This window comes from Numida meleagris, chromosome 1 (assembly GCF_002078875.1).
Source record: "Numida meleagris isolate 19003 breed g44 Domestic line chromosome 1, NumMel1.0, whole genome shotgun sequence".
Classification (NCBI taxonomy): Eukaryota; Metazoa; Chordata; class Aves; order Galliformes; family Numididae; genus Numida; species Numida meleagris.
In genome coordinates this window covers 183,500,867-183,528,118 of record NC_034409.1, presented here as the reverse complement: position 1 = coordinate 183,528,118, position 27,252 = coordinate 183,500,867, and the positions used below count along the sequence as shown (strand labels likewise).

General features: G+C 46.5%; 1 protein-coding gene across 3 annotated transcripts in view; it reads left to right on the top strand.

Annotated features, from left to right (window-relative positions):
* Window positions 1-27,252, top strand: part of AMOTL1 (angiomotin like 1) — a 52,563-nt gene that overhangs the window by 14,048 nt on the left and 11,263 nt on the right. For all 3 annotated transcript variants that reach the window (XM_021381569.1, XM_021381581.1, XM_021381574.1), the window contains 4 exons: window positions 7,239-7,521; window positions 13,619-13,763; window positions 14,871-14,960; window positions 21,525-21,670. In XM_021381569.1, coding sequence (XP_021237244.1) covers window positions 7,239-7,521; window positions 13,619-13,763; window positions 14,871-14,960; window positions 21,525-21,670 — 664 coding nt within the window. The remainder of the gene's footprint in view (window positions 1-7,238; window positions 7,522-13,618; window positions 13,764-14,870; window positions 14,961-21,524; window positions 21,671-27,252) is intronic.

The following is a 27,252-nucleotide window of genomic DNA, read 5'->3' as shown; positions in this document are numbered from 1 at the left end:
TCCTTGTTTATGTATCTCATAAACACTTGCCATGTTAGACGTTGGCCCATGAGGAGCTCACCATCCAGCTTGTTACCCACTCAGACATATGAGGGTAGTGGCAGCCCAGGATACTGTTCCCCACCCTTTTACTGTAGCCTGCTGTATTTATTCCTGAGTGGATGAGTTTATATTTGGAATTGCTTGAGTACGTGTTGTTTCTTCGTGCCTCGCTTAAGCAGTGATCCGGATCACTCAGTGTGAGTGGTGAATCCTTTTCGTTACTCCCCACGGCACCAGTCCAATCCTGTATGATTTCTTCATGCAATTAATGCCTTAAACTGAAATACCATGTCCTTGCTGAGAGGGTCTTCATTCATGGTGATGTGCAAAAGTCTTTCAGGCGGTCATCTTTTAATTCTGATTTAATCTATGTGTTTTAAAAGACAGCATGAAACTGAAGAGTGGACTTAGGCTATTTTAAAGCTCTAACACTGTTTTGTATGCTCAATAAAATTCCACCTGGCCTGGATATAGAAGCCTATACTTAACTGCTGGGACAGTCTGCGGCTCCTCCGGATATGTGGGCATTTAACCTGCCCCACACATCACTGCTACTTTCAGACAACCTGTTTATAGTTACTCATTCAACCACATGTCGGCACCTACCGAGGAGACGCAGTGTGGTCCTTTAACTCACTGAGGTGCCCAGGGAGGGAATGGTTGGCGGAGCTGAGGGACGTCACTGGGACTGGCACCAGTGCTGGGCACCCACGCTGACTTTGGCTGATGTGTCTCGGTGAGGTCAGCATCAATGTAAGCATGGTTTGAGGCAGCACTGCCAGCTGGCGTGGGTGCTGGCAGCCGTAGGGAGGACTGAAGGCTTGCATCATGTCCTGGAGGCTGACAGAGTCTCTGCAGAAGAGATTTCTATCATCTCCTGGTCTAGTCTGTCTTTCAGTAAAATAAAGAAGAAATGAAGCTGTTCCAACAGCTTCAGTAAATCCAGTGTCATTTCTCTTCCTCCTGTGCTGTTATCCCCGTTGTGTCCTCTGTGAGGGTGCAGAGAAAATGAGGCTGAGGAGCACACCTTTTCCTTTGCTGGAGATCAGCTGGGCTTTAGAAAGGATGTTTGTCCTTCCTGTGTCTCCCTGTGAAGATGTAAGATATTCTCTTCCTTTTTTAACTACGGAGGATATGTTTAATCATAGAATCATAAAGGTTGGAAAAGACCTCTGAGCTCACCCAGTTCAATCCAAACCCACCCCCACCATACCCACACACCATGTCCCTCAGTGCCACATCTCCACAGTTCTTGAACATCTCCAGCGGCAGTGACTGCACCACTTCCCTGGGCAGCCTGTGCCGATGCCTCACTGCTGTTTCTGAGAAAAAAAAAAAATTTCCTAATATCCAACCTGAACCTCCTCTGGTGCAACTTAAGACCAACATGGTGTGTATTTTCAGATGATAATTTTCCCCTGTAAAATATAACACAGTCACCCCCAAAGTAGTTGGATGATGACTTTTCAGCACTAACAAGCATTACTAACAAAATAGTGAATTCTAGAGATGAATCTGAGGGTGCAAAATGGTTTTTTGAAATAAACCAGAGTGCTTAGACTGTTGCTTTTCCCATAAAACAGGATAGTATGAAGACTGTGTTTTGGCTACTGAAAGTCTTCTCCTGTTTCTGGCTGTATCAGCATTTAGTAATAGATATCTAACTGTTTCCTTGCACCATGACCAGCAGACTGGGCTTACTGACTTCTCTGGTGTCCTGCCTTTTTCCCACGTGTAGGTGTCACTCCATTTAGGTGCAGCATCCACAGCAAATGTGGATGTGAGGTGAAGTCCTGTGAAAGCTGAAACAGGCCAGTCTGCTCTGGAGGCAAGGGAAGGCAAAGCATTCAGAGAAAGATAAGCTACAGAGATTGGAGGAGAGCATTTTAAATATGAATGTAAGTTATAGAATCATGGAATGGTTTGGGTTAGAAGAGACCTCTAAGATCATCTAGTTACAACCCCGCTGCTGTAGGCAGGGGCACCTCCCTCTAGACCAGGTTGCTCAAAGCCCCAGCCAGCCAGGCCTTGAATGCTTCCAGGGCATCACATTATGTTGCAGCCTTAATTCGCTGTCTGCTTTCTGTCTCTGCAAAGAGGTGAGCTGAGTTGTACCTACATCAGTGCAAAGGTAGACCTTCCCTCCCAGAACACTTCCGGGGATTTTAGTTTCAGTACTTTTGAATGCTGCCTTGCTTTACTGAGCAATAGCTCTTTTATGTTTGTGATTGCCTGGGGAGTCAATGAGTAAACTTTATCATTAGTTGGTTTCTGATTCCTACAGGTAGCCCTCAGTAGTCTTGTGTTGATCTATCTCCCCCCAAGGGGTTCCATCAGGTGTATTAAGACTGTGCCTGATTGTAGGGTTGTGGATGGCCTTGGTTTCTGAATTTTGTGGGATTCTGATTCTGAATTCTGTGGGATTTCTTATTGCAGTGAGATCTGTGGTGAAGAGTTTTGCTCAAGAGGCTGTATTGCAAGTTTTTATATATACTGCAAGCTGTATATCACGTGAGAGAGTGTGGCATAGTGATCCTGGCATGGTAGCCCTTGGAAGGCCCACTGTCTGTCTGCTTGTGCCTATGTATGCTAGAAGCCGATTTCCTTCTTTCATTTTCTGTATTGCATTGCAGAAGTTGATAGAAGCCCTGTTTCTAGAATAACGTCAGCAAACTTACATGTTTTCAGTATAAACGTTGCTGTTGCGTTGCAGCCTTATCCAAACCCTGGGATATCCCCCAGTTTCATGCTTTTAAGAAAGACAGTTTTTGGTGGAATCGTGCTTGGCTGGAAGATTTTAGCCTGCTCTAATGCAGAGTGAGATCAACGTTTAATGTACAACAAAAACGTTTTGAGAATGTCATTCTTTACTAAGTCCAAAGGAGTTCAGGATAATCCCAACTGCTTTGTTTCTCCAGAGTTTTAAAGAGGTTGAATGTGAACAAAGCTCCTATACCTGCAAATATTGACTTGTTAATGTGACTCGCTATGTTGATTTTATGGCATATGCACTGAGACTCTTTACCCTTGACTAAGTCATAATTAAATTAGGACAGATTAAATAAGTAAAAGGGAAGCTGGAACTGGTTAATGCCCATTATGTTCAACAGCCATGCTTCAAAAGGAGCCATGTGCATGCTGGCTCTATTTCCCAAGTTGGAGAACGCTTCGGAGAATCTCTCCTGCAGCCCCAGTGTAAGGATACTGGGGTCTGGCTGCTGCTGTGTGTGCAAACCTGTAATAGCTCAGTGCGTGACTGACAGTTCAAGAGAATAGAGGTTCTGAGCACCTCTCCTTGCTCTTTGGTATAAAGCCAAGCAGACTGAAGTGTGTGTGAAAAGGTTAAACTGACAGGAGGTTGAGATTTCCCACGTACAATGTCAGGTGTTCAGAGGGTATATCTATGACAGGAGATCACACTACTTTATCATGAAAAAGAAAAAAAAAATCACTATATCTCACCTGGTTTAGATTCAGAGATCAATTGAAAAATGAGTTACGTTGCTCAAAGCTATTCCCATATAGAAGTGCATGCCTTTGTAGCAGTATGACTGTGCCCAGGCGAATGGGCTTTTACACACATTAAACCAGCTGTCTTTTGTTTTGGTAAAGACAGAGCTAATTCCCACTTAGCTGAATTAATTGTGGTAACACATCTAAGTGCAGACTGGCTGTCAGCTGCATTTGCACAAGTTTGTGGAGCAGCTTTTGCATCACAAGTGACATCCCTTGTTCCACTGCTTATGGTATTGTTTATTGTGCAGTTTTTCAAGCGAACAATATTCTAGTCCTGCAATGAGTGCAGGATCCCTTGTGGGGCTTTAGACTCCAGAAAGAAAAGGGCACTGTAAAGATGCTGTGAAAGCTGTGCCATGTGATGTTGGTTGGTGTCAGTTAGGTAAAACAAGCCCACAGCTCACTGTGACTCCTGGAGCAGCTGCCACAAGGCCCAGACCCAGCTGCAGGCAGAAGTGGTGAGGATGGAGAGGACTCAGCCGTTGAAGATGTTTGCCTTCGTGCTGTCCTCGCTCTCTCCATTAGCATCCCATGGGATGCATGAGGTTGCTTGCCATATGCACTCCTGGTTTCAGTGTGCTTAACGGATTCTGAGAAGCAGTGCTGCTGGGACCTTAACCTCATGGACTTTTTTCAGGACAGCTTTGTGAAGGGGAGATGAATGCTTCAAGTTTCCCTGTTGCAGACCTATGAATCCAGGGGCAGCAGAGCCAAGCAGCTACACTAATGCAGTCCTTACAGCTTCAGTGCTGCACAGGATCTTCTGCCAGCATGGCTCAGTTGTGGCAGGGCACTGGAACAGGCTGCCCAGAGAGCCTGGGGAGTCTCCTTCTCTGGAGATACTCAAGACCCGTCTGGATATTTTCTTTTGCAACCTGATGTAGGGAACCTGCTTTAGCAGAGGGTTGGACATGATGATTTCCAGAGGTCCCTTCCAACCCCTGCAATTCTGTGATTATTTCAGCAGGACGTGCTGGGGCCAACCAGCTGAAAGCACTCTGGCTGGAAAGGACCTGGGATACACCAAGCTGAACATGAGTCAGCAGTGTGCTCTTGCTGCTAAGAAGGCTGACAGTATCCTGTGCTGCATCAGGCAGAGCACTGCCAGCAGGGTGAGGGAGGTGAGGCCTCTGCTCAGCATTGGTGAGGCCTGAAGTCCTGTGTGCAGGTCTGCGCCCCTCAGTACAGGAGAGGCCTGGACATAATGGAGAGAGTCCAGTGTAGGGCACCAAAGTGATGAGGTAGTGGAGCACCTCTGCTATGAGGAAAGGATGAAATCAGGGCCTGTTCAACCTAGAGACAGGGAGGCTTGGGGATCTCGTCAGTGTCCTTAAATACCTGAGGGGAGGGTGCACAGAGGACGGGGCCAGGTTCTTGTTAGTGGTACCCAGTGCCAGGACAAGAGGCCGTGAACACAACGAAGAACACAGGAGGTTCCCTCTGACCACCAGGACATGCTTCTATGCTGTGTGGGTGATGGAGCCCTGGCACAGGTTGTCCAGAGAGGCTGTTGGGTCTCCTCTTTGGAGATCTCCGGCAGCCGCAGGGGAACTGAACCAAAGACTTGCAGCTGTCCCTTCCAACCCCAACATTCCATGGTTTTGTGTTTGCTTGCAAAGGCAGAAAACTGCAAAGGTGGGTGAGGGGGGACCAGTCTTAACTCAGCTCTGGAGCTGCCTCGGACCCATCACTGAGAACATTTCAGGGGAAACTGGGGCTTCTTTTGCAGGCCAGGCTTTGCTGAGCTCCGTCTGAAGGCCGCGGCCTGCAGGCCCACCAGCCAGGAAGTCACCATGGGAGGGGTGCGCACACTCCTTTCCTTTCTGGCGCTGTGGCTGATGACAAATACAGGGGAGCAAGGCCTCCTGGCACACCATGCTTGAGTGACACTCTCCCCTGCCATGCCCCTCTTTGTGCTAAGCCAGCAAACCCTCCTGGCCCTCCTGCAGGCATGGCTGAATGGTGTGCCCCGCAGCACCAGGGGACACCCAGCCTCAAGGCATGGCTGCTCAGGGCAGGTGAAAGCCATCCTGAGGCCAGAGGGAGCTCATTTTCCCAATCTGATAGCTTTTAGGGCAGGATTTTAAAAACGTGTTCACTTTTCATCTTGTTCTGCTGCGATTGCAGGTAGTGATGGGTAATTATCTTTGGCAGCAGAATTAGGTCAACACTGAGAGTTTTTGAAAACCCCACTTTGAGATGCCATGTACACAGCAGTCATCATGTTTATTATGTATTTATATAGCACAAAACTGTCTGCCTGCAAAACAGCCTTCATAGATCTGTGAGGGTAAACGCATCCATTCGTTAGATCTCCTGCAGGGCACGGAGATAAAGGCAGTGAGGGCTGTGCAAGGCCAACAGCTTGTGTTAAGCCAAAATACACCTCTTACAGAGTGCTTGATTGGTGGACTTTAGGTTAAGCTAAAATATACCTTGCTTGATTGCAGGACTTGAGGTGGAGAAGAGCAAACGGGGCCTGGGCTGAGCCACTTAACCAGGAGCAATGTAGATTTTTGAGCGCGTGTTCTGGCTTTGGTATCTGGGCTGAAGGGCTCTGTATGGGGCTGCCTACTCCAGCCGGGTCCATGATGTCTGAACTGGCCTGACTGGGTGGGTCTGGAGGGATGGGAGAAGCTTTGAACTCCTCTCTGCCAGAGTCCCCCTTTGTAAAGAGGGACTGCATCACTTGAGTTTGCAGGGGTGAAAGGCAGGATGGAAGTCAGGGAATGACTTGCCCCATCCCTAGAGGTATTGCCATATGTTGCTCAGGGCCGGGGGAGGTGTTAAGGGCCAGGTTGGATGGGGCCTGGTCTAGTGACTAATTCTGTGAGTGGCAACCCTGCCCAACTAACAGGTCTTTGAGGTGCCTTGCAACCCAGGCCATTCTGTGACTGTGGTCCCACCTGAGCACCAGCCTCAGGATTACCCTCCCTGCCAAAATGTGCTCCTGGGTTATCCTCCAGCCACTGCCAACTGGCTGTGGAGGATTAAAGAGCGATCTTTACCAGGAAGCACAGCCCACTAGCAGTTCACAGGGGTTGCACCGAGCTCCGTTCCCTGGTATAAGGCTGGTGGGTGATGGATACCATTTGTCGTGGAGTGACACAATGAGGTCTCGCCTGGCTTTTGTTGCGTTGGGGTGATTGATCAAGGCTGTGCTTCCAGCAGCCCTGCAGCAGCCCTTCCCTTTGACGCTCACTGAAGCCGTGCAGGGACACTGCTTTGCTCACATCACTTCCTTTCACCTCCAAATTTGGCTGCTCAGCCCCTCGGCTTGCTCCAGGCAGGGAGCGGTTTTTGAAGGGTGAGTAATGCATCCCTTGTACTCCAGTCGCAGCCGTCAGCTTAAGCTGCTCCGTGGTGGGGTTTGTGGTGAGGTGGGGGCAGGGAGAGGCTGGCGGAGGGCTGAAATATTAGCTGTGCACCTAGGTAAAAATGCCGCTTTTGACTCAATGCTTCCTTTATCCCTCCGCACCAGATGTATACATCAATGTCAAGAACAGGCAAGGAGACAATTTACCCGGTGCCTGCTGCGATTGTTGGTATTTAAGAGCGACTAAATCATGACCGTACAGCTATAACCCTATTAATAAATCCTGCAGTAATTATATGGAAGCCCTTGCATGCGTCTTGAGGGTGCGCGGCTCTAACGCGTCCCCGCCTGTGCTTTCCCGCAGCCGACAATGCCAGCCGCCCTTCCCGCCGCCGCCGGCCCAGCAGCACAGCCCCATGTCCTCTCTGGCTTCCTCCGCTGCCGGCCCTCTGCTCCCGGGCTCCTTGCCTCCGCTGCCAGCCCCCAGCGCTGCCCAGCCGCCTGTGCCATCAGGCCAGCAGCTGACACCCGACGCCTTCGCCATCGTGGAGCGGGCGCAGCAGATGGTGGAGATGCTCTCCGAGGAGAACCACATGCTGCGGCAGGAGCTGGAGGGGTACTACGAAAAGGCAGACAAGCTGCAGAAGGTACGTGGAGGTGTGGGGATGGGGAACAGTCTCGGTGCTCCTGCATTTGGATTCCTTGAGGGGTTGCTCGTAGTCATGTCACTGCAATGGGAACATCCAGTGGGCTGTCTCTCACCGCTGCCGCTCAGTGGTGGTGTTCCGTAAGCGTAATAGCATGCCCCAGTGCCCACAGGCTCCTCAGCCAGTAGGGTGCAGTGAGGCAGCCCATCAATCATCCTTCAAGTGGAGACTTTCCCCTTCCATCTTTCTCTAATTGCACAGAGAAGCTGTGAATGCCCCATTCCTGGAGGTGTTCAAGGCCAGGTTGAATGGGGCCCTGATCTAGCGGGTGACAACCCTGCCCTTGGCAGGGATATTGAAACTGGATGATCTTTAAGGTCCCTTGCAACCCACACCATTCTATGTTTCTGTGATCCTTCAGTGCTAGCTTTGCTGGAGCATGCCTTGTGTCAGCAGTGTCTTCTGGGGCAGCCAAGTTGCACAGGCAGCAGAGCTGTATACAAGAAGCATTTGAAGAGCATGGCCGTGGCTATCCTGAGTATTTCATACAATGAGCTAGCATGGTACTCCACTCCTGTGAAAGTTTAGCAGGCAGTGATGGGGTTGATGTGGTTTGGAGACTGGTGTGTTTGGACACCCAAAAAGACATTGTTTGGATAATGCAGTTGTCAGAGAGGTCTTCAGTGATTGCTCTGGATTTCTAAAAGCTAATCATAGACAGGTATGTTTGAATGTTTTGGTTCAAAAAGGACTGTCACTTTATCTGAATGAATCTGGAAAAGATTTGCTCAAAAACCCATTTGTGAAGAGGTCCCATACCCTCTTTTCTGTATGCACAGTGGGCATTTTCAGTGGTGAAGGGTAATGTCTCATGCACTGCCTGGATTGACAAGGAAAGACAAGTGAAAATTAGACAAAGCAGATGTTGCTTAAAAGTGAGATCTCACCAAAGTCAATGCAGACGTGCTCCCAGCCCTGCTGGCTTTGGGTCCCAAGAGCCCAGACCATATGAGTTATTTACATAAACTGGAAATACCATGCTACTGTGACAGGCAAGTTTGGGAAATTTCTGAAGCACATTGAAGATAACTTCTTGCCACAAGTATTTAGTAAGCCAACTAGGAGAGGTGCCCTCCTGAATCTGTTGCTTGAGAACAGGGAAGGCCTTATGGGAGATGTGATGGTAGGTTAGTTCCCTTGGCCACAGTGATCATGAATTAGTTTGTTGAGTTCAAAATCTTTGGTGCAATGAGACAAATGGTCACCAAAATTGTCAGGGACCAGTTGTATCAGCTGACTGTTTGTAAATCCATGGAGTCGATGGCATTCATCCCAGAGTACTGAGAGAGTTAGCAGATGTTATAGCTGGATCCCTCTCAACAATTTACCAAAGGTCCTGAGAGTCCAGGAAGGTTCCTGCTGACTGGAAGCTAGCCATCTGTCTACAAGAAAGGCATGAAAGAAGACCCAGGAAATTACACACCTGTTAGTGTAACCTCAGTATCTGGAAAAGCTATGGAGAAGGTTACCATAGGTGCTACTGAAAGGCACAGAATAATGCTGTTGTCAGGCCTTGTCAACGTGAGTTCATGATGAGAAAGTCCTCCCTTAGTAATTTGATCTCCTTTAATGGTAAGGTAAGCTTGGTGAATGAAGGGAAGGCAGTGGTAATCTTTCTGGACCTTTGATCTAGTCCCTCATAGCAGAGTATCCTTCTGCACAGATTGTCCAATGGTGAGATGAACAGGTTCATGCTCTGCTGGGTGGGGAGCTGGCTGGAGGGCAGAGCTCAAAGGGTCCTGGTGACTGAAACCTCACAGGCTTCCTAGTGAGGTGGTTGATGCCCCATGGCTGTCACTGTTCAAAAGGCCTTTGGGTAATGCTCTTAATAATACACTTTAACTGCTGGTTAGCCCTGGAGTGGTCAGGCAGTTGGGCTAGATGATCTTTGTAGGTCTCTTCCAACTGAACTATTCTAATTCCAATTCTAATTCAGGATCCTGTGCTGCTCTTTCATGTATGACTTCCCACCACTTACACACAAATTTAATTAGACTTTTGGTCTTCTCTCTCTGAATTTAGGAGTTGACTTTGCCATGCTGTATTATATCAGCACAGAAGGAGACACACTTCTACAGGAGAGACAGCTCTGAGAGACCATGTCCTAAGACTCAACTTTGGGAAAATCTTTGACTAGAAAGTCCAGAAGGGTTCAGAAATAGATGTGTTTTGTAGCTGGTGCTAGCTTTGCAGCCTCCTCCTCTCTGCTGTATTCACAGAATTTCCTAAACTCAGTCAAGACATTTTTGCAGCAGCATTATTTGTGAGTATGGCTGTAAAGACTTCCCTGTGGCCTTTGTGGGCAAAAGTAAATATTACAGTTATTAATTTCACAAAAGCTGCGTTGTTCAGTAGAAGGTATGTATGATGCCCTAAAAATATTCAGCTTTCCTTTCACACTCCTGGAAACGACTCTCTCTTTATTTTGGATGCCCTGCGAGTCGATTGCATCAGACACCAACAGAAAGGTATTCAGGCACGGGGCTGAAGTCTCACTTCAGTCAACAGAGCGTGGACTCGAATCCCATTGACTTCGGGGGAATGTAAGCAGACTCTTAAAGCAAAACACATGCTCAAGTGCATTCTTTCTTCAGGAAAATTTCCTGAACCAAAACCTTCACACACATTATGCTTTCTGTGTTGTTTTTTTTCTGTGTTTGAGCACATGGCCAGGGCAGGTCCTCCTGTGTTCCCACAGCTGAACGCCACATCTGAAAAACCAAGTGAGTTAAATTCTGTGCGTTGGGTGTGGAAGCTCTTCTCTGTTGCTGGAAGTGGAAAGCTTATGAGAAGTACTTCTTTTTGGTCTGTGTGTAACAATGTTATTCTAGGTAGGGCAGCCCTCCTCTTAACAGAATTAGGAGAAGAAATTGGAGAGCGGAAATCATCTTGACGCTGAGCTCCCTGAGCATTCACATGAGCGGATCAGCCCGGAGCGCTGTCAGATTCTAAGTCATGTCTGAACAGACATTCTGCAGAGAGGTACAAGGCAGCGATTAATCCCTGTGCTGTTTGACGTGTTGTCTGGTTTTCTTATCTAAAAAGAGCTGGAGGGAAAGGGCACACATTATTTTTAGCTTTTTCAGTAAAGCAGAGCATTACTTTTTCAGCTGCCTTTTGGTGGACAAACCTCGCTGAAGTTTAATTGCTGGGCTGGTGCTTTCCCATGCTGTTTCTGGGGGTTGTTTGAGTAGGTCAGTTCTAGATGCTGCCTCAGCAGCAGAAAGGAAAGGAAGTCCCAGAGCTGCTGAGAAACGTCAGCATATCTTATTACTCTTCTGCTCTCCTTTAATTTTGTTCATGATGGAGGTTCTTAATTTTCCTGCAGCAAGTCTTTGCCTCTGGGGATGGAGGAGGCTTGCATGGTGACATCCTTTGGGAAACATGGGTATCTCAGCAGAGACTGAGCAGAGCAGAGCCCCCACATTAACCAGCAGTGTGAAGCAGGGCTGTTGGGCTGAGGAAATCCCTGCTGTGTTGGAAAATCTACCCCACTGCAGTAGGAGCTCTTTAGAGCAGGCATCTTTTGCTTCAGATAATGGCGCAGTGCAAGAAGGGAGGCACAGAAGGTGTTGGGGCACTCGACTGAGCAGTGTCCTACTGGAATCATGGTGTTACGAATCCATGGATTTGCCTTGAAAGTTATTTTTGCTGAGCCAAACCTTCCTTCCAAAGGGAGAGCTGGAGAAGGTTGTTTTGTGTAAATGGTCACGGAAAATGGTGCAAGGTAGCTTGAGTATAGCCTCTAACTACTTACAGGAGTCAAGCTAGTAGAAGTCACACTGATCTAAAGGAAAAGCCATAGCAGAATCAAGTAGCTGCAACTATGCTGTTATTTGAGTAACTAGTTGATGTGCTCTGATTCTGCAAAATTCACACAAAATAGATTTTCTCATGAAAGTAAGTTCGTACTTGTATAAGCTTGTGTTGTTATGTGTGTGAGGAAAAATACGCATAATGACACAGGAAAGGGACTGGAGGGGGGCTCTTTCTCCAGAAGTGTAGTAATAGGGCAAGAGCTAATGGCTTTAAGCTAAAAGAGGGGAGATATTGATGAGACTTTAGGAAGAAATTCTTTACTTAGAGGGTGGCGAGGCACTAGAACGGGTTGCCCAGAGAAGCTGTGGATGCCGCATCCCTCAAAAGGGACAGGTTGGATGGGGCTTTGGGCAGCCTGGCCTAGTAGGAGATGTCCCTATCCATTGCAGGAGGAGTGGAACTCGGTGATCTTTAAGGTCCCTTCCAACCCAGGTCAGTTTATGATTCCATGAAAAAGAGAACTCCTTGTCTATTTTTGAAATACAGTCAGATTCAGGCTGAGTTTGAAATGAAGATTTTCCATTGCATGATATTTTTAATACTGATTTGTTGTTGATGGGAAATAAGTTCATTGCCAATCATTCTGAGAGCAGGAAAGGATAAAAGGAATCTTTGCATGCGCTTTACAGCAATGCAGGTAGGTTTTACGCAGCATTCCTCTGAGCGTGCTGTCCCCGTGGTGGGAACACACTTGTTGTTTGGCCTTGTCCCAGCAGAGTGGAAAGGAGGGACCTGCTTTTCTAGGTTTGATCAGCTGAAACGTAACAGGGCTTCCTGGTGGTCCTGCTTTGAAAAACCAAAATGGAAAGTCTGAATAATGGTTTGTAGTTCACTCAAGAAAGAGTGTCACAGCATGGGATAAAGCTACTTCAACCTCTTCATGGAGCCAAGGAGAATTGTTAGCTGAAATTAACGTATCTATGGTTCCGATACTGTCACGCATTTAGGAAAGCAGCTTGTGTGTGTGTGTGAAATACCTGCAAGCTGGTACATCACCACCTGTGTGAGATAGGTGATGTGGTATGAGCAAGGTCAGGGGCTAATCCAAAGGTGCTGGGGTCATGGGCTGATGCCAGTGCCAGTGTCTTTGGCTTTGTATCTTGTCATTTGTTTCAGTTTCTATGCCTAAGTGAGCTGACAGCAGAAATCAAAGAAGGGAACTGGGCTTCCCCAGCCTCCCTTAGGGGCAAGCTCTGCAGGCTTTGCTCTGTGCATGGATCAGAGATACCTAGAGGCTGTGTCTGGCCCTGGCATTGCAGGAAGCGTGGGTTCAGGCTGCTGCAGCCTGTCTGCAGCTTCCTGAGGGGTGACTGCATCCCTGGTGCTGGAGCTTGTATTCTGCTAGTGCTGCAGCTTGCAAATTTAAGCTAAAGCTAAATGAGCCCTGGAGAGGGACCTGCCTCCGTAGCAAGTGGAGGTGGGCTCGCACTCAGGCTTCACAAATTAGTAATCTGTCCCACCCATGGTTGAAGAGGCTAAAAAAGCACCAGATTTAGAAAGGTATGTGGGAGGCTATATATATCTCTTGGTTTTCCAGCCCATGCGCATTATCAAGCTTTTCTCCACAAACACAAGAGCCAGGCATGTAGGCGTGGATTCCCACCTTGGTGTTAATCATTCCTTCAGCAATAAGTTCAGCCAAGCTGTAATACCGTACATTAATTTAGCTGATCAAAAGAGCTGAATCTGTTTGACCAGAACAACAAAAGCCTGCCTGGATCTGTCCTCCTGTCAGTCTTTTGGGTTTAGGTTTTAAGATGCAAATTTTCCAGAATTCAAGGAGAATGTGTTTTAAAGATTGAAAAGCCAAAGCAATTGTTTTGGTCTTTTGTAGAGAGTTTCTTCTTTTGCAGAGCAGTCTTCAGTCAAGGAAATAAAGGATTGGACTACAATAGTTTAAAGCTGAAATAAGGTCAGAGGCAAGCCTATAACATTTCCAATGGTGTACAGGATTTCTCATTTTAGAGCCAGTGGTTGGTGTGACACTTGGCGCAGGTATCACCTCAGCACCTGTGCCCCATCAAAATGGTCTGGGAGAATCAGGTTGGATGGGGCCCTGGGCAACCTGGTCTAATGGGTGGCAACTCTGCCCATGGCAGGGGGTTGGAACTGGATGGTTTTTAAGATACTTTCCAACCCAAGCCATTCTACGATTCTTTGATTCCCAGAATGGAATGCTTTCCTACAGGGCTTTCATGGGAGCTCTCTCTCTTTTCAGTTTGAAATAGAGATTCAGAGGATTTCAGAAGCTTATGAGGGCCTGGTCAAGACCACCACTAAGAGGGAGTCTCTGGACAAAGCGATGAGAAACAAACTGGAAGGAGAAATTAGGAGACTTCATGATTTCAACAGGGATCTCCGTGGTATGTGAAGTTTGTGTGTTTGCTTTTTTCCACAGCCATCACGGTGCTTCACTTTTCATGAGCTCCAGAGTAGCAGGCTATTGAGGAATATTTTCACATGTTTTAGATAAATCAGGCCCTGCTTATTGGCATAAGACAAAACTGCTGTCACTCCACTGCTTGTAGACAAACCTTCTGGCAAGATATGAAAGACAGCGAAGAATGGTGCCTTTGCATTTAATACTTGCAGTTGTCAGTTTGACTGTCTGGCTGCCAGTCCCAAAGTTTCATCCAACCTTAGTGAACTGAACAGCAAGTTCCAGCATAGACCAATGCTGTGCAACCCATAAATCTCAAAGTTCAGCATCTTCACAAACAAGTAGCAAATATCAAAGGGCATCTCTTTTAGTATTAAACACAAATGAAATTGAGGGTATATCCTTTTGAGAAAGCAAATGGAGGAGTAACTGTTACCTGTCCAGATACCTGATGGGTTACATGGATACCTCTTTATGCAGTGAGATGCTCTGTGTAAGTAGGCTCCTACGAGGAGGCTGACTGGTCTTTTTTGTGGAGATGGGCACCGAAAGGCATGTGGCAGTGGGACACTGCCCACGGTGTCACTGCCAGTGACAGGGAAGTCCCATCCTTCTTCTAGTTACCCATCCACCAGAAAATCATCCCTGGCTGCATAATCCTTATCATGGGAAAGGAGTAGGATCCCAAGGACTGGTGTCACCAGCATGGCGACTGCCTTCCCCTAGAGCATCTAGCAACACCAGGGCCTTCATTCCACCATAGAAAGGTACCCATCTCCCTGCAAAGCTGGGTAAAGTCAGATTGCAAGTGCATTGCACATTTTGGACAGCATGAGAAATGAACTGCTTGGACATATTAGCTGCAGATGGCAGAGGTTTCCGCCCCCCCCAGCTTCTGTAAGTCTGAACAACACGGCTTCATGGAAGAGGTCAAAGGTCTCATCTTTTATGTATGTGTCAGCCTCCATTTAAACACCCTCCTTCAGAGGGTCTATTTATACTGTGCTGCTGGCACACATCTTATTTTCTTGGTTGACCTACAATTTTATATACATATATTTATACTTAAATTATTTCCTGTTTATTGCAGAACGACTGGAGACAGCCAACAGGCAGCTCGCCAGCAGAGACTTCGATGGGCCTGAGGATAAGCCAACAGAGGGCCTTTATGTCACTCAGAGTGAGTACTATGTTAATCTATTTTCAAGGTGCATACATATACACATCCACGTAGATGTACTGAAGTGAAGGTGAACGCTTTGCTAAGCATTAATTGTTGTCCTTATGGCTTGGTTCTACTCAGCTAATTCATCATATACTCTTATTTAAGCTGCAGACTGGACTACTTAGAGTGTTTTTTTTATCTGAGCACCAGAAACAGGCAGTGGGAGTTAATGGTATCGCAACTTAGCTTATTTTTGATAAATATTTATCTGAAATTTCTGAGTGTTGCTTGCAGGAATCATCTCTCAAAGTACATAATTTTTAGAGATGCTGAATTCTTCTCTTGGCTGGGAAAAGCCCAGAGCAACCTCTTTTAACTTGTTGTCAGTGCCATGGGTTGACTAGCAGGTGGAAGAGCAGAGCTGGGCCTTCATTTTCTCAAAGGACCGCTGAAACAAATTTCATGGTTTCTGCTGCCTCTTCTCATCAAATTTTAGGCTTCCTTAATGACTGGGCACGGTTCTGCAGCATGTCCCACCGTGTGCTGATGGCTCTATGTGAGCAGGCAAACCAAAACCTGAGCAGTTGGTTGCTGGGTGACACACATCACTTCTTATGTATCCCGAACACCTGTGGTATGCTTTCGGAGGGGCTTGGCTTGACCAGACTGTGCAATGCCTTGCTTAAATCCTATTAAAGCAAAACCCTGTGTACAGCTCATCCTTCTGTTTTATTTGTTGCACCAAGAGCTTTCTTGGAGGATGAGCTGCAACTGCAAATTGTTAGCTGAGAGCCAGCAATCTCCTCTGACTATGTGTTATTAACAACACTCTGTGTGCCTCGCTGCCAGCCCTGCAGCGTCCACCAGCTGCTCCAAGTGCAGGTGAGCCTCCTCCTAGCTCCCACCTGCACCACTGACACCAGTGACACAGTGACCTGCACAGCACAGCTCCATTGCTGATGGTTTGGTGCATATGCACACTAACAGAAAGAATCTAGTTACCTTTTCTATGACTGTGTTAGCTTTGCTTTATTAGCAGATGCTACCAGAGAGTGTAGATACTGCTGTGCATCTAAGTGGTTGGTCTGTTAAGAAAATAGCATTGCTGTGTCAGTCTTGTCTTCTTTGGAGATGAAACAGGGTACAGTTTACACAGAGCAAATTGCAGACTGAGGTCTGCTGTCTTCCTATAGAGACAGCTTGATAATGTCAAGTCTACATATAATGGCAACAGCAAAGGGGAGTTAAATCCCCAGAATACACTGAATTGAATTGTTTTCCAGCACATAAACACGCTCTGTGCTTCTAATGTTAAATATCTAGCAATAAAACTTTGTGCTGTGTACTCGGCATATTGCTGCCATCAATCCACAGCTTATGAGCAAATATAGCTTTTTGGATCCTATCACGTAAGACAGGCTGGATGCTTGGAGTTCTCCTGTCTGGGCCAGAGAGCTAAATGTTACCAGTGTGATGCAGAGTGCTTCCAAGAATAGAAAAGTGGGCACATGTAAAGCAGGTTCCTCTTCAGTCATGTTCTCTGCTGCTATGGCACACAGCAATGAGCTCGATAGCAGGGTATCAGCCTCAAACATTCCTCTGAGGGCTCAGAAGGTTTATGGAAAACAACTTGAAAACATGACCCTTAACATCGCTAAACCAAAAGCTATGTAGAAAGACTCCAACATTAGCACCTTCCTGAGTGTTACCATTTTTAAACCAGTCCTGTGCTTGTTTTGTTTTGTTTAACCACAGAATTAATACTGTGGTAGAACTCCAGTAACGGGAAAAATGCCTTGCAGGAATCATTTCTCAGTTCTTTGCAGCACTCTCTGTTACCAGCGCAGCAGTGCAGAGCAGTTGTGCACTCTGAGATGGGGACAGAAGGTGACAACAGCTCCTATTCTTTGTCATAAGCCAGGCTGCATGCCTCAAAGAATTAAGTGCTCAGCATTTATGTGGAATGAAGAATGCTACTGTTGTATGCGGCGCAGTAGAGAACTCATAACCTGTTAGTTTCATGGTAATTATGTGATGTTTTTTCAGTTCAAAAGGTTCCTTTAAGGGAAGACATGAAGCAGTGACTGGTGAAGGTGTCTGGGCCCATACAGGCCTCAGAAGAGGTAGGCAGAGGAGACAGGTGCTGTGAAAAGGGAGAGACTGAAGATGGTTTCAGAGGCACAGGACAAAGAGAAAGCTTAGGACACGTGTATCACAGGAAAAATTTGTTTTGGTGAAGTCTGAGAATTTTGTGTATTTTTCTGGTATTTCTGGACTTAGAGCCCCTCTGTCGGAGCAGGGGTTCCTCCAAGGGACTGTTTTCTCAGGTGTCTGAGGCAGAGTGGAGTCTGCATCCATCCGAGTTTACCCTGCATGGCTCTGGGCCCATTAGTGGGGATATGCAGACAGTTTTCATAGTGCCATAGTAAAGCCTTGTGCTTTGTGGGAGCGTGCTGTGGATGTGCTGTGCATTACTTGTGCACATATCTCCGTCCCAAAAATCCCAGACGAAGAAATATTCCCATCAAATCAACCTAGCCAAAGAAAACGCTCAGTAGATGTTTTTCAGAGTGGTGTTTTGGGCAGGCTAAGGGCCCTTTGGTATTAAGATAGGAAATAATCAGTGCAAGTTCTGGGGGCGAGAGAAAGGGCGGCCCTCGCAATGTTGTTTCACAGCCCTGAGGGGCACACATGGGAGATGGGAAAGCTGCTGCCCTCGTGTCCCCAGAGCAAGGGCACGTGCACAGGGAGCAGGGGCCTGAAGAGAGAGTGTTGTATCAAAAAAATGCATCTTTTCCGCATGACTTCCCCTGCCCTCCAAAAGGAAGTGGAATGGAAGACCAGTGACAGTTTTCAATTTATGAAGGTCAAATTCTCCCCTGGTTTCTGCTTCATAACGTAGGATCGTAGAGACATAGAATGCCTTTGCTTGGAAGGAACCTTAATTCTCACCCAGCTCCAACCCCCTGCTGTGGGCTGGTTGTCCCCCACCAGCTCAGGCTGCCCAGGGCCCATCCAACCTGGCCTTGAGCACCTCCAGGGATGGGGCACCTCAGATTCACTGCTACATGCAAGTGGCAATGCCCAAGCAGTAAATCAAAGCACGTTAAGCTGTTGGGGATACTTCTGTAGGGTAAGGAAAGCCATCATACACTGATGATGATGCGGTGACTTTCTCTGATAGTGGAGGACGGAGCTTAAACTTGTCTGTGTTCCTTAGGTTGGTGACCATGAGTAACCACATACTGAGCTACTTGTTAAGTACATTAAAATTCATCATAATTATTAATTCCAGCACAAAATCCCTCAATCACCATATGAGAAAACTAATCCAGTGACTTCAACTCCCTAGAGCATGAACTCCTACAGCTTCTCAGCCTTTCCTCGATCTTTACATGGCCAAAATTTGCAAGAGCTGCCAGGAACGTGCCATTTATGAGCAAAACTGCAGGAGGAGTATCTTGTAGCAAGCTCCTCTGGCATTTGGCCAGGATGCAGGGGTTAATGCAGCCTTGAGAATTGTGTGGGGGGACCTGTGCCGTCTCATTTTCTGCAGCACAGGAGCCCAGGCTGTATGAACACAGCTGCATTCCTGGTGTGCACACAACAGCTGGGGCTCAGCCTGCTGCACAGGGAGCTGCTCTTTGCAGAGATGTTTGGGGTGGATGTGCAGAGAGGCTTAATCCTCCCCATCCTGGATGCTAGGTGAACTAAAAAGAGATGGTGACCCATCCATGCTACTGATTTTCAAAAATGTTCTTTTGAGAGTGAGCCGGTGGTTATCCTTCCCATTCAGTACATTGCCTGATTAATCTTGGGAGGCCGTTCTTATCTTCTTTTTGTTTTTGTTTTGTGTGGGATTTTTTTCAGTTTTCTCACTGGGACTTGACAGTGAGGACAGAAAGAAATGCTTCATTTCCCAGTTCTGCTTTGCTGCTTCATGCTTGGCTTGGCCCAGCCTGTCATTACCAAGCTGCAGAGGGCAGAGGGAAGGATGAACATTGGCTGTACTGCTTTTCTAGAGCTGGCAAACCTGGTCAAAGTCTGGACCTGGCAACTTGGCCCTGGTTAATGTGTGAAGAATCTACTAAAGCTCTGAAAAACCTCCTTCTGTGCAGCTGAACTAAGTGAATGGGATCTATTCATTCATTTGTTCAACATATTTTTTGAGATGATAACCACTCATGGTTATGGTGGGCGAGAAGGCTCTGTCCTCATTTCAGATTTTGCCTGTCCTTCTGCTGGTCACTGCAGGTGGAGTCACAGGGCCACCAGAGCTGACCAAGTCTTGAAGGAAGTGGATGAGCAGAAGAGGCAGCTCTGGTGGCCCAGCCCATCCTGGTGAATCAGCCAGATCTAGGGGGACTGGCAACTGCTGCTGCGATACAGGTGCATATCTGTGGATGTCAGGCAGTGGAGCTCCTCCTCACACTTGCCATGCTGGGAGTTGCAAGACTGATAGGAGGCTTAATAAGTCTCACAGGTTTTACTTAAGAAAGTCGTGGTCACTAGAGCGCCTTTGGAATTAACAGCTGTGAGCAAAGAGGGATCATCGAGAAATATAAACCTGTGTACGAGAGATTGTTGGAAACACCTCAAGGAATGTGGTATGCAAGGGATTCCTGTTTTCAGCAAATCTCTTGCAGGCAAATTCTGTTCTCACTGCTGTCATTTGATATAATTTCTTCCGCCAGCAGCGGTCATTTCGCAGGAACAAGGAGCGTCCTTAAAGGTTGTCAGTGTCACTGCTTTGCAGTGTCACAGCAAGGAGAAAAACAGCTTGAGACATACTGATATGGTCGCTAAACTAGGCAGATGATAAGTTGATATTTAGATATAATATAGGGTTTAGGTATGAGTAGCTTTGAGGGCACACATTCAACTGAGGTAGGTAAATGCAAACTTTTTTTTTTTTTTGAGACTGATGTGATCAAAAACTTTTGTTAAAGCATGAGGTCTGTACGCAGAACCGTGTCGAAAGCCTTACTGAAGTCCAGGTAGATGACATTAGTGGCTCTTCCCTTGTCCACTGACGCAGTTATACCATCATAGAAGGCCACTATTAATGGGATGTGGCAGTGACCCATTAGAAAATAGAAATAGTTATTAGTTGGAGTCTGTTGGGTAAAAACTGCATGCCAGAACTGAAGGGGATATGCACAGTGTAGTACAGTAAAACTAATTTTTTTACTTACAAGGATGCCTTGTATATATGTGAGAATTTGAAGTATATTCGGCAAAGTCCTTACTTACTAAAAATTAATACAACGATAGGAAAGTGCTTATAAAACATAACTCTGGCATTTTGGTGGCAAAAGCTGACATGAAGAAGTGTTGAGAGCTGTTAAGTAGTTTTTTCTTGCCAGCTTTCCAGTGGGTTCAGCAATCATCCTGTGTACATCATGATCGTATCCTCGTCGTAGGGGAGGGAATGGAAAACTTACTTGGAGTGCTTTGGATAAGAGTCGAAAGTGTAGGTCCCGGGTCCTGATTTTGTGCAAGCTGTCGTCATATAACAGATTTCAGGCCCAGAGCACAACAGGCATGGTCCTAGCATGAGATGCTTGAATGCCACTAGACATTTGGCCTAGGTTTGGGCTCACCTGAGCCATTCCTGTCTTCCTCTGCATGGCTCAGCTCATATTCATCTCCCCTCACTGCAGACACCTGCAAGGAGGGAGTAAATTCATGCTGTTCATATCCTGCTTATAATTAAGGAAGAATAAGGTCCTTCAAGGGGCAGTTCATTTCTAAAATGAGCCGTGTGAGGTGTCCTGTCCCTCCTTGGTGACTAGGTGGGGAGGTGGCTGGAAGGCCTTCATGGCTTGCGTGTCCCTGCTGAGGTGGAATGGATGTTCGGGGCAGGTCTTCCACAGTTTGATGGTTTTGGAGCAACTTTTTGCTTCAGTTAAAAAACAATGCATTTTGTAATGCTGTGTTTAAAAAGTCAAAAATCAAAACAAGGTTTAATTGGTGCCAAATTAATTTTTGGAGAAAATATTCCTTCTTGGAGGCTTTCCAAATGCTCTATTTTTGCTATGATTCAGAACAAAAGCCAGATTCTGAAATCTCAGATTTCACTGACTGAAACTTCCATCCCTTGCTCCTTCTCATCGTTAACTGTTTGCAGTCTGACACTGGAGATCCAGCAATCAGACTGCAACACTCATACTCCCTGAAATGGTTTCTCAGTGCTATCAGAGCAGAGATAGATCACGGAACCATCAAATAGCTTAGGTTGGAGGGGACCTTAAAGATCACCCAGCTCCAGCCCCCTGCTGTGGGCTGGTTGCCCCCCACCAGACCAGGCTGCCCAATGCCCCATCCAGCCTGGCCTTGAGCACCTCCAGGGATGGGGCACCACAGTTCTCAGAGCAGCCTGTGCCAGGGCCTCACCACCCTCTGAGTAAAGAATTTCTTCCTATAGATGAAGCTGGGCCTTTCAACACGTATCTTGTCAGCAAAGTCGATGGAGAGTTTTGCTGCAGAAGGAAAATTGTGAGCAAAGCTGACTGAACTTAGCTTTATTTTTTAATGTTATTTTAAAACTTATCCACAACATTCTTGTCTTTCCTCCAGACAAGGAACACTTGAAGGAGAAGGAGAAGTTGGAGATGGAGCTGGCAGCCATGCGCTCTGCCAATGAGGATCAGCGGAGGCACATTGAAATCCTTGACCAGGCCCTAAACAACGCTCAAGCCAAGGTCATCAAACTGGAAGAGGAGGTGAGGCATGGGCATCACTCCTCTGATGCTAACAGTAGCTTGCAGATAAGGCTTGCTCTATCCCAGTCCTGAATGTATTCTGGCCCTAGGGTGGCAGGTCTTCCTGCACTGTCCATCCAGCAGAGAAAATTCATAGCTGTACAACACTAAGCCAGGAAAGCAAGCAAAGGAGACCACAACCATAGGTGTTTTCAGGGCAGAGCTTTCAACATGTAACTAGGAGCATCTCTAAACTGGACTAGTCAATAGCTGAGGTATTGGTAGGACTTAATAGAAATATCAGACAAAAAGCTGACTCACTGAGTCAGAACTGTGATATAAACATGTGATGTTGGTACATCTCATATCTCCTCAGAGAATTCCAGGAGTGCACTGCAGCACAGCAGTCTAGAGCTTGGCAACTTTGCATGTGAATTGTGGTCTTAAAAGAATGAGCTGATCTGGCTAGAGGCAAAACCTCCAGGATTTAGAGCTACAGAATTTATCTGAGAGCTGAAAAAACCTGTTGTACCACAAGGCTCAAGAAGTGTAATTTATGCAAAATTCCCAAGACATTCTTAAGAATGATCCTGTAAGCCCGACAGTGAAAATCAGTATTCAAACAGGAGGAGAAATCCCAAGAACAGAGGGCTCTTCAAAACTGGCAAATACAGAACGACATGTAGTAGCTGGAATCTGAAGCTAAGACAAGTTCAAAGTGGAAATAATGCTCAGTTTTAGCTATAACCAAGAGTGATGTCAGTTCTCTTGTTACTGGAGTTCAATAAATCTCAATTTATTGTGTTCCTTATGGACCTTCAGTGAGAAGTTGCGAATAATAGTTAGCTGAAAGCCTATGCACTCTGGCAGATAAGGCAAGACTGTTGTAACAGGACTTTTTGACCCTGAAATCTCTGGCCCTCTGACCAACAAAGAAGGAAGGTGTTTTATGGGGAATAAAATATAAGCAGTCTTTACTGTCTGAGCAGGCAGACCATCAGTGAGGGGAAGGATGCTCACCTAGCACACACTGCTGGCATGGTCTTGGGCAGGTCTGTTCCCTTTGGTGCCTCATTTCCCAGCTGCGCTCTCCTTGAGGCTGGCTTGGGGATGAATCCACAGGAGCCTGCTGAGTGTCTTGTGAGGAGCGGGCAAGGTCTGTTTTCAAATACCTGCAAGTACCTAGATACAGTTCAAGACAGACCCTCATTTAGGCTAATTAATGGTTGTTCACAACCTGCTTGTTTTAAAGTACTGAAGGTGAATACCATACCGTTCCTGACCACTAGACTGTTCTGACTTCTTATTTGGAAACATTTTTAAAACTCCATTGCCTCTGGCAGATACACTCAACAGGAAGAAGAGGATCCCATTAAGTTTAAGTGCTCCTTTGTTAATTTTTGCTCATCCTCCCGGTGTATTTAGGGCAGTCCCTTTGGGACAGCTGTAGGAGCTAGTGTAGCTTTAATCTGTCCATTATTCACTTGATGCTGTTTGCCTTAAAGGTAACCAGAGGTTTTCTATTTACATTTTCTTATAAAGTGGCTGAATAAAGAAACGCTTTTGGTAGCAACACCTGCTCCTTCAATCACAGCATCACACAGGGAATGGGAAGAAATATGTTTAGCTCCTGGCTGCTCCACAGCCTGTCAGTGTGAAACTGGCAGGTAATACCAACTTGCTGATCACACACCGGTGAAGGCAGCAGAAGCATAAACCCAGATTTCCAGGCAGGTGGTGTAAGAAGCTGTCCTGAACCTGTAAATACATTTGCAGTCTTAAGGCTCTGTGTCTAAATGCTTTGCAGTTGCCAATTCCTAGCCTATTCATCCAAGAAAAATATGCCTTTGCTGGATGGGAATTACAGGTTAAACTGAGGAGAGGACAAACGTTCTCGTCTGGAGATCTGGTAAACTCCTGCATGTTAGCTGTTACTGAAGGGGTGACCTTCTGCTCGAGGCAGGTTAGATATTACAGAGGTGGTAACCTTCTGCCCAGGGCGTGTTAGGTATTATTGAGGTGATGACCTCAAGCCTGGGGCATGTTAGGTGTTACAGAGGTGATGACCTCAAGCCTGGGGCATGTTAGGTGTTACAGAGGTGGTAACCTATGTGCCCCAGGGCGAGTTAGATCCAAGGGCTGACAGCGCATGAAGGTGAAGCAGCCACATTTCCCAGGGGCTGTCAGAGCCCTCAGCTTCAGCAAACCCATGTTAATCCAGTAGTGCTTAAGTGGTTTTCATTCTAGGAGGAATTAAATGAACTTTCTCCCAGCTGCTGTGGGTTCAGTGCAGTGCAGTGTCAAGCAGCTTGGGCAGTGCATGGTTAAACTGTGACTGCCAGCATGTACCCAAGCTCCTCTTCTCACCTTCCCTTACTTTTGGCCTGCTCCATCACTAAATGAAACCACCTTTTTAACAATCTCCACTTTTTGGAGCTCAGTTTGACACATATGCAACCAGATAATGTTCAAGTTTTGAATCTTCATCTCAAACCAGGTATTCTCATTATAATTTGAGATATATTGAAAGAAACAAAAAATCACTCAGATAAAAATGGTTATTATTATCAGCAGAGTTCTACCTCATGCACTGCTTTGTAAATCCACGCAGATTTCTTCCAGCACCAAAATGTAATTAAGTTTAAAAGCTTTTCAAATCAAGGCTTGAGAAATACGCAGCTGCTACTAAGTGGAATTAGCATAACATACTGTGTAAATCTACATTATCCTGAGTGCTTGCTAGTAGAAGGATTTAATTCAAAAGTACGTAGGTGGTATTATCACCACATGTCATTGAGACACCGCTGCTGGAATTGTGTCAGAGGAATGACTGAATAATTGGAGGGGGGTCAGGAAACAGCCGTAGAATTTATTTGAAGCCCAGAAGATGTTCTTTGCTGTGAAAATTAAAGTTAGATGGCTGAGCTTGTGTCCACGCACATGAAGATTAAGCAGAGATTGCTGTCAGCCAGATGGAACGTTGCTTTTTAACATAAGATGAAATAATAAGATGCAGTGTTTGGGAGCTAAAGCTGAGCAAATCAGGCCAGAAGGAAAGAGTTAGAGTAATTAACATGGAAACAACCTACATAGCAAGACAGAGGATCCTCCATCTCTTACAATCTTTAACTCAAATCTGTAGATTTTTCCCAGTAGCTGTTCTGTAACTCAAACCACAGTTTTGTACCCAGCGCAGATATTTTTCCGTAAGACCCACTGGTCTCTACTCAGACTTTTGCTTCATCAAGACGAGGTTTGGATCAGCCCCTTTTGGCCTTAGCTCTTCTTCGTCTTTATTTTCCTAACCACTGGGACAAGGGCAGCATTCAGACAAGTTTGCTGATCTTGTGAATACGTGAATTGTTTCATTAAATGCTTCTTGCTCTAGTAGATCACACTTTGGAAGCAGAACAAGAAGTAATTTGCTTAAATTGCAAAAGAGAAAGCCAGATTAGGCATTAGGGTAAAAGTTTTCAGGCAGCAAAGGAAAATAGGCCATGAAGTAGTTTGCAGGGGAAGGTTGAGGTGTCCCTGTTCCTGAGGGGTTTGCAAACAGATTATACAGATGTCTGCCGGGTTCTCATAGAATCACAGAATCTCAGGGGTTGGAACAGACCTTTGGAGATCGAGTCCAGCTCCCTGCTAAAGCAGGTTCCCTGCAGCAGTTCGCACAGGAAAGCATCCCGGCAGGTCTTGAGTATCTCCGGAGAAGGAGACTCCACAGCCCCTCTGGGCACCCTGTTCCAGTGCTCCGTCACCCTCACAGTAAGAAAGCTCTTTCCCATGTATGTGTGGAACTTCCTGTGTTCCAGTTTGTGCCCATTGCTCCTTGTCCTGTCACTGAGCACCACTGAAAAGAGCATGGCCTCACTGAAAAAAGCCCAGTGCCATCCATTTGATTCCTGCACTTTAGATATTAAGTGTTGATAAGATTCCCTTTCAGGCTTCTCTTCTTCAGGCTGAACAGTCTCAGGTCTTTCATCCTCTCATCCTCGTTAGAGAGATGCTCCGGACCCCTCCTCATCTTTGTGGCCCCCTTCTGGACTCTGTCTAGCAGTTCCCTGTCTTTCTTGAACTGGGGAGCCCAGGACTGGACACAGCACCACTGATGTGGCCTCACCAGGGCAGAGCAGAGAGGGAGGATCACCTCCTTTGACCTGCTGGCCACGCTTCTTTTGATGAAGCCCAGGACACCATTGGCCTCATTGGCCACCAGGGCACACTGCTGGCTCATGGCCATCCCGTGGTCCACCAGGGCACCCAGGTCCTTCTCAGCAGGACGTCAGCCCCTAACCTGTCCTGATGCATGTGGTTATTCCTCCCCAGGTGTAGGACTCTACACTTGCCCTTGTTGAAGCTCATCAGGTTCCTCTCCCAGCAACTCTCCAGCCTGTAATTGAGGTAGAGTTGATCCTACCTGGCAGCAGGAGGATGAACTGGTACCTGCTTTGGTGACTTCCAGCCATTTTTTTCTTTGAGTCTGTGTCTCTGTAAGGCAGTGGAGCTTAGAATCATGTGTTTCTGATTACAACCTCCCTCCCTCACAGATGTGTACTCAACTAGCAAGCCCATTAATTTCAATGACAACATGTTGTACTTTGATTCTTAAGTGCATGTGGGTGAAATATTTCTTACAAATCTGCAGGCGGGGTGAAAAAAAGTCAGATTTGGCTCAAGAACTTCCCTCTAAGTTTATGAATGTGGGAACTGTCTTGTTGCATATCTCTAACAAAATTGATTGCTAAGGCGGTAAACACGTGCTTGGCCTCACCCACATACACAGAGGAACACTCATGCATAAGTTTGTGAACCCTGAGCCTTAAAGGGCTGCTGCAAGGCCAAATTCTGGCTGCCGTGGTACAGGTGGACTCCTTAGCACTCAGCAGGACGTGAGGCTGTGGATGAGGGTTGGGAGCCCACATCACCTCTCAGATCCCTGCTCACACAGCTGGGAGGTGGCACAGGCACTTTTCTACTTGCAAAATAGCATATTCGCTAAGAAGCCACCAATGTGTCTATCTTCCAAAGTCATTAGCTCCCAAGGAATGCAGTCTTCCTACTGCTGCCAAACACCAGCGGGGATTATAATCTCATTAATTTTCTGCAGTTTGTGGGAGTTGTGAGCATTAGCCCAGATTACAGCAGGGCTAGGGAGGTCACGCTGCGGGTTGCTGGTTCTGAATGGGAAGCCAGAGGTTTGCTTCAACCAACTTTGCTTTTGCTGTGAGCAGTTTCACTCCTGGATGGATTTTGGATGGTGGAAGAAGAATTTTAAGAAAAATCAATTTTATTATCACTGTAATTGGTGGGAGGTGACCTAAGCAAATCCAGTAGTACACAAGGAAAAAAATGTCTGTTGGAACCCACATTGCAGTTAATTTCAGTAACAGTTTAAGTATTTAAAAAAGAAATAGGCTCCAGAATATCTTCTTGGCTCTGGTGTAGTCAGCTCTCAGTACCTCCAGCCTCTTGTATATCTAGTAGCTCCCCAGCGTCACTGGGGGTTAGAGCATTTTTCTGCCTCCTGTCTTGCTTCTGAAAAGCTTCAGGTCCCAAACAAGTGCACAAATGAGATCACAAGCCCCAGATAGGATCATGGTGGT